The sequence below is a fragment of the Oncorhynchus nerka genome, linkage group LG13 (genome assembly GCF_034236695.1).
Source record: "Oncorhynchus nerka isolate Pitt River linkage group LG13, Oner_Uvic_2.0, whole genome shotgun sequence".
In the NCBI taxonomy this organism is placed as follows: Eukaryota; Metazoa; Chordata; class Actinopteri; order Salmoniformes; family Salmonidae; genus Oncorhynchus; species Oncorhynchus nerka.
The window spans coordinates 93,190,557-93,200,627 of NC_088408.1; the positions used below are offsets into that span (position 1 = coordinate 93,190,557).

Genomic DNA, 10,071 nt, shown 5'->3' on the forward strand with positions numbered 1-10,071 from the left:
TGGGGATTAGCTATACCACAACCTCTGATACAGTAGGACTCTGGGGATTAGCTATACCACAACCTCTGATACAGTAGGACTCTGGGGATTAGCTATACCACAACCTCTGAAGTATACCTCTGGGGATTAGTGATATACCACAACCTCTGATACAGTATGGACTCTGGGGATTAGCTATACCACAACCTCTGATACAGTATACTCTGGGGATTAGCTATACCACAACCTCTGATCAGTATGACTCTGGGGATTAACCATACCACAACCTCTGCAGTAGGATATTAGCTTTTATACCACAACCTCTGATACAGTATGACTCTGGGGATTAGCTATACCACAACCTCTGAGACAGTATAACTCTGGGGATTAGCTATACCACAACCTCTGATACAGTAGTGACTCTGGACTCTGGGGATTAGCTATACCACAACCTCTGATACAGTACTTATACTCTACTATACAGTATGACTCTGAAGCTATACCTGTCTGATACAGTATACTCTGGGGATTAGCTATACCACAAGTCTATATAAGTATGACTCTGGGGATTAGCTATACCACAACCTCTGATACAGTAGGACTCTGGGGATTGTCAGATAGCTATACAACCTCTGATACAGTATGATCTGGGGATTAGCTATACCACAACCTCTGATACAGTATGACTCTGGGGATTAGCTATATAACTATACCTCTGATATATGACTCTGGGGATTAGCTGTACCACAACCTCTGATACAGTATGACTCTGGGGATTAGCTATACCACAACCTCTGATACAGTATGACTCTGGGATTAGCTATACCACAACCTCTGGTACAGTTTACTATGCTCTACACACTGTAGTCTACTATACTATACTAAACTATACACTATAGTCCACTATAAATGCTAAACTATACACTATAGTCTACTATAAAATGCTAAACTATACACTATACTATACTAAACTATACGCCATAGTTTACTATACTAAACTATACACTGTAGTCTACTATACTATACACTCTAGTCTACTATACTATACTATACTATGCACTCTGGTCTACTATACTATATTATATACTATACTAAACCATACACTATAGTTTACTATACTAAACTATACACTATATTCTACTATACTAAACTATACACTATAGTCCACTATAAAATGCTAAACTATACACTATAGTCTACTATACTCTACTGAACTATACTCTGTAGTCTACTATACTCTACAGATAGTATAACTACTTTTATATACACTATAGTCAGATAGTGATACTTACTGAACTATATCCCTGTCAGTCTACTATACTTACTGAACTATACCCTGATAGTGATAACTTCCTTTTCTATCTCAGATAGTATACACTACTGAACTATACACTATAGTCTACTATACTCTACTGAACTATACGCTGTAGTCTACTATACTCTACTGATACCCCCATCAGATAGTGATGAACTATCCTTTTATATCCCTACAGATAGTATACTCTGTAGTCTTCTATACTCTGTCAGATAGTGATAACTTCCTGTTCTAGTCAGATAGTGATACTCTACTGAACTATACCCTGTAGATACTATACTTCCTGAACTATACTTCCATGTATCCCCCATCAGATAGTGATAACTATACTACCCCTATCAGAAGTATACACTGTAGTCTACTATCCTCTACTGAACCATACACTTCCTTTCTATATACTGAACTATACATAGTGATATAGTATCCCCTGTCAGATAGTATAACTTCCTGAACTATCCTGTCAGTCTACTATACTCTACTGAACTATACGCTGTAGTCTACTATACTCTACTGAACTATACACTGTAGTCTACTATACTCTACTGAACTATACACTACTGAACTATACACTGTAGTCTACTATACTCTACTGAACTATACGCTGTAGTCTACTATACTCTACTGAACTATACGCTGTAGTCTACTATACTCTACTGAACTATATGATGTAGTCTACTATACTCTACTGAACTATATGATGTAGTCTACTATACTCTACTGAACTATATGCTGTAGTCTACTATACTCTACTCTACTCCTTTCCTCTTCTATACATCACGTGTACTATTTTGATCCTCTATTCTAATCCCCGTCATCCACACGATCAATCATGTTCAGTAGAATAGTCTTACTGTATACTTCAATGCTCTACGATTTCTGTGAACATTTGTTTACTTGTCCATCTTAACCCTTTCATTTGATACTACTACTATACCTCAGTCTTTTCTATCCCCCATCAGATAGTGATAACTTCCTTTTATATCCCCCATCAGATAGTGATAACTTCCTTTTCTATCCCCTGTCAGATAGTGATAACTTCCTTTTCTATCCCCTGTCAGATAGTGATAACTTCCTTTTATATCCCCTGTCAGATAGTGATAACTTCCTTTTATATCCCCTGTCAGATAGTGATAACTTCCTTTTCTATCCCCTGTCAGATAGTGATAACTTCCTTTTATATCCCCATCAGATAGTGATATAACTTCCTTTTCTATCCCCCATCAGATAGTGATAACTTCCTTTTCTATCCCCTGTCAGATAGTGATAACTTCCTTTTATATCCCCTGTCAGATAGTGATAACTTCCTGTTCTATCCCCTATCAGATAGTGATAACTTCCTTTTCTATCCCCTGTCAGATAGTGATAACTTCCTGTTCTATCCCCTGTCAGATAGTGATAACTTCCTTTTCTATCCCCTGTCAGATAGTGATAACTTCCTTTTCTATCCCCTGTCAGATAGTGATAACTTCCTTTTATATCCCCCATCAGATAGTGATAACTTCCTTTTCTATCCCCTGTCAGATAGTGATAACTTCCTTTTCTATCCCCTGTCAGATAGTGATAACTTCCTTTTCTATCCCCTGTCAGATAGTGATAACTTCCTTTTCTATCCCCTGTCAGATAGTGATAACTTCCTTTTCTATCCCCTGTCAGATAGTGATAACTTCCTTTTCTATCCCCCATCAGATAGTGATAACTTCCTTTCTATCCCCTGTCAGATAGTGATAACTTCCTTTTCTATCCCCTTTCAGATAGTGATAACTTCCTTTTCTATCCCCTGTCAGATAGTGATAACTTCCTTTTATATCCCCTGTCAGATAGTGATAACTTCCTTTTCTATCCCCCATCAGATAGTGATAACTTCCTTTTCTATCCCCTGTCAGATAGTGATAACTTCCTTTTCTATCCCCTGTCAGATAGTGATAACTTCCTTTTCTATCCCCTGTCAGATAGTGATAACTTCCTTTTATATCCCCTGTCAGATAGTGATAACTTACTTTTATATCCCCTGTCAGATAGTGATAACTTCCTTTTCTATCCCCTGTCAGATAGTGATAACTTCCTTTTCTATCCCCTGTCAGATAGTGATAACTTCCTTTTCTATCCCCTGTCAGATAGTGATAACTTCCTTTTATATCCCCTGTCAGATAGTGATAACTTCCTTTTCTATCCCCTTTCAGATAGTGATAACTTCCTTTGCTATCCCCCATCAGATAGTGATAACTTCCTGTTCTATCCCCTGTCAGATAGTGATAACTTCCTGTTCTATCCCCTGTCAGATAGTGATAACTTCCTTTTCTATCCCCTGTCAGATAGTGATAACTTCCTTTTCTATCCCCTGTCAGATAGTGATAACTTCCTTTTCTATCCCCTGTCAGATAGTGATAACTTCCTTTTCTATCCCCTGTCAGATAGTGATAACTTCCTTTTCTATCCCCTGTCAGATAGTGATAACTTCCTTTTCTATCCCCTGTCAGATAGTGATAACTTCCTTTCTATCCCCTGTCAGATAGTGATAACTTCCTGTTCTATCCCCTGTCAGATAGTGATAACTTCCTTTCTATCCCCCATCAGATAGTGATAACTTCCTTTTCTATCCCCTGTCAGATAGTGATAACTTCCTTTTCTATCCCCTGTCAGATAGTGATAACTTCCTTTTCTATCCCCTGTCAGATAGTGATAACTTCCTTTTCTATCCCCTGTCAGATAGTGATAACTTCCTTTTCTATCCCCTGTCAGATAGTGATAACTTCCTTTTCTATCCCCTGTCAGATAGTGATAACTTCCTGTTCTATCCCCTTTAAGATAGTGATAACTTCCTTTTCTATCCCCTGTCAGATAGTGATAACTTCCTTTTCTATCCCCTGTCAGATAGTGATAACTTCCTTTTCTATCCCCTGTCAGATAGTGATAACTTCCTTTTCTATCCCCTGTCAGATAGTGATAACTTCCTTTTCTATCCCCTGTCAGATAGTGATAACTTCCTTTTCTATCCCCTGTCAGATAGTGATAACTTCCTTTTATATCCCCTGTCAGATAGTGATAACTTCCTTTTCTATCCCCCATCAGATAGTGATAACTTCCTTTTCTATCCCCTGTCAGATAGTGATAACTTCCTTTTCTATCCCCTTTACGATAGTGATAACTTCCTTTTATATCCCCTGTCAGATAGTGATAACTTCCTTTTCTATCCCCTGTCAGATAGTGATAACTTCCTTTTCTATCCCCTGTCAGATAGTGATAACTTCCTTTTCTATCCCCTGTCAGATAGTGATAACTTCCTTTTCTATCCCCTGTCAGATAGTGATAACTTCCTTTTCTATCCCCTTTAAGATAGTGATAACTTCCTGTTCTATCCCCTGTCAGATAGTGATAACTTCCTTTTCTATCCCCTGTCAGATAGTGATAACTTCCTTTTCTATCCCCTGTCAGATAGTCATAAGTTGTTCCCTCTATATTTCCTGTGTTGTCCTGTGTTGTGAGCATACTCTCTGTGAATCCTTCTGGTGCTCTACAGCTCGGTTCTTCTTTTCTTTCTTTCTTTGTGTTTTCTTTGTGTTTCTGCTCCCTGTCTGTACACCAAGATCCATCATGTGTCTCTTTTAGCTGGAACTTCACTGGGACGGATCCCCTGAGATCTCCATGATAACTTCCTGTTATGTCAGCCATGTCCCGACTACCTGAGCATGGATAGCCGACTGGCCAGTGACTATGATGACACGGTCGGACGAGGGGCGGGGCTTTGCTACGGATCAGATAGGACAATGAACTTCCTTTTCAATGCCCTGTCAGATAGTGATAACTTCCTTTCCTCTGAGCCCGTACTTGCAGAGGAGGTTAGTGACACACACACACACACACACACACACATACACACACACACACTCAGATGCAAACCACTTCAGAGAAGACTGTGATGTCCTAACCTCACAGCCGCTAGTCTATGGAGAGCTGTAAGAATCTCTCCTGCCCTCTACAGGTGAAAAACATAATTACACCTATGAAATCTGTCTCGAGTCCAGTCTATGCCTTCGTGACCAGAATCAATACCATCTGGTTAGCATTTATTTGGGTTGTTTCAGGAACCCAATGTGTCCAATTTAATTTAGCAAAACATTTGTTTATTAAATAGAGGCTAGTCAGCACTATGATAATAGTGGACCCAAAGGCCTGTGGCCAGTTTCTCTCTAGTACAGCACTTTAGTAGTTAGAAACCAACTGGAAACACTGGCAGAATTTACATTTCACAAGGATTATTAACGGTATGATTTTGTATGGCTGTGCAAGAATCTTCAATTATTTGTGTGTGTGTGTGTGTGTGTGTGTGTGTGTGGTCAGATACTGCGCAGGTGCAGTCCAGATATCCGTGGTGGCATCAGGAGGGTGGGCAGCAGGGAGGTGCTCAGCAGTGCCAGCCCAACACACGTGTTTGTACCTGACCCCCCCAAGGTGAGACACACACACACACAGTAGACACACACAGTACACACACACACACACAGTACACACACACACAGTACACACACACACACACAGTAGACACACACACACACACACAGTAGACACACACACACAGTAGACACACACACACAGTACACACACACAGTACACACACACACACACTTGACTCTGTGCTGAACTCTGGCATAAATGATTTGTGGAACTATCATTACATATTTCATGCCTCTCTCCACTCATGTTCCATGTCATTGGTCAGGTCAGTCAGGCTAGTCAGGCTAGTTTAGCCCCAGTGCTCTTATATTCTACTTGTTCCATTTTTGGCAATTTACTGACACCCCGCTTAGCTCTTGAACTCAACGAGAAGGAGCAGACTCCCCTTCCCTCTGAAGAATGATCTGATCTGGAGAAATCACGCCCGCCGTGGCTCGGATTCCTCCAACGGCAGCTTCAATGCTGGTACCTAGTGACTCCCAGAACTCCCTGTGGTGATAGAACTGAAAGGGCTTATGACCTCAGAGGCTGAAACCTCACAGTCCATTGAGCAGATCTTATAGATTACTCTACCTGTGTTCAAGACTCTAGAGCATGTAGTAGAGAAATAGAGTGTCCGTGGTTTAGTCGCTGTCCTCTTTGGCAAAATGTGGTATTCACCATTGCTCGGAGACTATACAATGAGGCGTTTTTCCTGTTTTAAATGAACAGTGACGTAGTGAGGGTGGAAGACTAAAGGAAGGAACATTTAAATGTTTCTAGTCTGAAATCTAGTATTCACCTACACAAAGGTTTGAGTTGTGCGTATGTGACTAACCCTGTCTGGTCCCCATAGAAATAGAATGATTTAATTGAATCAAATCAAAATGATTTGATTCATTCTAATTCTATGCTGGTCCCCCTCCCCTCTCTCCACCTCTCCCTTCCTTTCCCCTCAAGGTGAAGCTGTTGTTCAGGGATGAGGTAGTCCCTCCCAGGGGGGTAGTAGGGGCATACGACCCCCCCCCCAGCCGTGGCTACGACTCCCACTCCTCCAGTCCTGCCAGCAACGACCCCCCTCCTCTCCCTCGCTCCCTCAACTCCTTCGGCAAGGCCAAGCCCCTGGCACTGCAGCCCCCCGTCACCCTCAAACCCTCCTATAATATCCAGGACACCACCAGCAGCACAGCCCCAGTCACAGTGGCCCCTATGGGCCCGGAGGAACCAGAGGAGAACCCTGAGGACCCCAGCCTCAGGTCATTCCTGGGGAAAGTCAAGGCCTTTGAGAAGATGGACCACTTTGCACGCGCTCAGAGGATGCTGGAGCTGCAGGAGGCACAGAACGCCAGGGTGAGGGAGAGGGGACGGGGTGAGGGGGTTGGTGGGTGGGAGTGTCTGCTAGTCTATGTGTTGCCATCACAGTATCATATTTCATATTGCTTTGTCTCCTCCCACTAGTTGGAGATAGCTCAGAAGCACCCAGATATCTATGCTGTCCCCCTGAAGACCCAGAAACTGGACCACAGCCGGCCTCAGCCTATAGGGTAGGAGCACAACATGGGAGTGTTTTTAGCCTGTGAGTGTTGTGATGGGCTACTGCTGTCTACCTGCTGGTGTTACTCTATATTCATCTACATGTGTGGCTTTTTACTGAATTCTATTTTGAGTGTGTTTGGAAGTATATACACCTTCAGCTGTATATTAACCTGTCTGTCTGTCTGTCTGTCTGTGTCTCTGTCTCTGTCTGTGGGTTCAGTTCCAGTCCAATGTCCCTAGCAAGCTGTCTCTGTCTGGGTTCTACCTCAGTGATGAGGATGACACACAGAGTACAGGCGCCAGTTGGCTCACACCACTACTACCAGAAACAACCAGAAATACCAGGACACTGAACTGTAGACTACAACCAGAAATACCAGGACACTGATTTTGTACCTACACCAGGACATTGACTGTAGACTACACCCCAAAGAAATACCAGGACACTGAACTCTGTGCTACACCCTCAACCAGAAATATTTGTGGACATCATTACTGTATTTCACACCAGGTGCTCAGTACCAGGACATTGAACTGACTACACCCCTACTGAGACAGGACACTTAACTGACTTGTACACACAACCAGAAATACACACATTTACTGACACCCAGAAATACCAGGACTACTGAACTGCAGACTACACCCTTCCAACACTGAAATACCAGGACACTGAACTGTAGAACACCCTCACAACCACAAATACCAGGACATTGAACTGTAGACTACAGCACAGAAATACCAGGACACTGAACTGTGACTACACCATCAACCAGAAATACTCCCTGGACACTGAACTGTAGAACTTATCCCTACATGCCATAAATACCAGGACACTGAACTGTAGACACACCACCAACCAGAAATACCAGGACACTGAACTGTTCAACACCATCAACCAGAAATAGGAGAACTGTAGACAAATACCAGGACTGAACTGTAGACTACACCCCTACAACCAAATACCAAATACAACAGGACACTACAACCAGAAATGACTGAACTGTAGACTACCCCAACCAGAAATACTACACCAACTGTCACCCCTACAACCAGAAATACCAGGACATTGAACTGTAGACTACACCCAGAAATCAGGACCTGAAACAACAGTTTGACACTGAACTGTAGACTACACCATCAACCAGAAATACCAGGACATGAACCAAATCAAATACCAGGACACTGAACTGTAGAATACACCCCTACAACCAGAAATACCAGGACACTGAACTGTAGACTACACCCAGAAATACCAGGACATTGAACTGTAGACTACACCCCTACAACCATAAATACCAGGACACTGAACTGTAGACTACACCACCAACCAGAAATACCAGGACACTGAACTGTAGACTACACCCCTACAACCATAAATACCAGGACATTGAACTGTAGACTACACCCTTACAACCAGAAATACCAGGACACTGAACTGTAGACTACACCATCAACCAGAAATACCAGGACACTGAACTGTAGACTACACCCCTACAACCAGAAATACCAGGACACTGAACTGTAGACTACACCACCAACCAGAAATACCAGGACACTGAATTGTAGACTACACCATCAACCAGAAATACCAGGACACTGAACTGTAGACTACACCCCTACAACCAGAAATACCAGGACACTGAACTGTAGACTACACCCCTACAACCAGAAATACCAGGACACTGAACTCCAGGTCACTGAACTGTAGAAAGTCAAGGCCTTTGAAATACCAGGACACTGAACTGAGACTGCAGGACCAGAAATACCAGGACACTGAACTGTAGACTACTACAACCATAAATACCAGGACACTGAACTGTTACCCAACCAGAAATACCAGGACACTGAATTGCTTTGTCTACACCCCACAACCAGAAATACCAGGACACTGAACTGTAGACTACACCCCTACAACCAGAAATACCAGGACACTGAACTGTAGACCTCAGCCTAACCAGGGTAGGACACTGAACTGTAGTGTTTTTAGCCTGTGAGTGTTGTGATGGGCTACTGCCAGAAATACCAGGACACTGAACTGTACTACATGTAGGCACAATGGGAGTCCCTGGTACACCCCTACAACCAGAAATACCAGGACACTGAACTGTAGTCTGTCACCAGTCTGTCTGGACACTGAACTGTGTCACTGTCTCTGTCTAGAAATACCAGGAGCTGAACTGTAGACACACCCTCAACCAGAAATACCAGACACTGTAGACTACACCCCTCAACCAGAAATACCAGGACACTGAACTGTAACTACACCATCAACCAGAAATACCAGGACAGAACTGTAGACTACACCCATAAATACAACCAGAAATACCAGGACACTGAACTGTAGGTCAACAACCAGAAATACCAGGACACTGAACTGTAGACTACAACCAGAAATACCAGGACACTGAACTGTAGACTACACCATCAACCAGAAATACCAGGACACTGAACTGTAGACTACACCCTTACAACCAGAAATACCAGGACACTGAACTGTAGACTACACCACCTGAACATCAACCAGAAATACCAGGACATTGAACTGTAGACTACACCCAGAAATACCAGGACACTGAACTGTAAACTACACCCCTACAACCAGAAATACCAGGACACTGAACTGTAGACTACACCCCTACAACCAGAAATACCAGGACACTGAACTGTAGATTACACCATCACCCACAGGTACCAGGACACTGAATTGTAGACTACACCACCAACCAGAAATACCAGGACACTGAACTGTAGAATACACCCCTACAACCAGAAATACCAGGACACTGAACTGTAGACTACACCCCTAC

General features: G+C 42.6%; 1 protein-coding gene across 1 annotated transcript in view; it reads left to right on the plus strand.

Moving 5' to 3' along the window:
• LOC115122821 (tight junction protein ZO-2-like) overlaps positions 1-7,296 on the plus strand; it is a 207,924-nt gene extending 200,628 nt beyond the window's left edge. The window contains exons 19-22 of the mRNA XM_065026849.1: positions 4,928-5,130; positions 5,633-5,743; positions 6,686-7,075; positions 7,184-7,296. Coding sequence (XP_064882921.1) covers positions 4,928-5,130; positions 5,633-5,743; positions 6,686-7,075; positions 7,184-7,273 — 794 coding nt within the window. The 3' untranslated portion in view covers positions 7,274-7,296. The remainder of the gene's footprint in view (positions 1-4,927; positions 5,131-5,632; positions 5,744-6,685; positions 7,076-7,183) is intronic.
• The last annotated feature ends 2,775 nt before the right edge of the window (positions 7,297-10,071 follow it).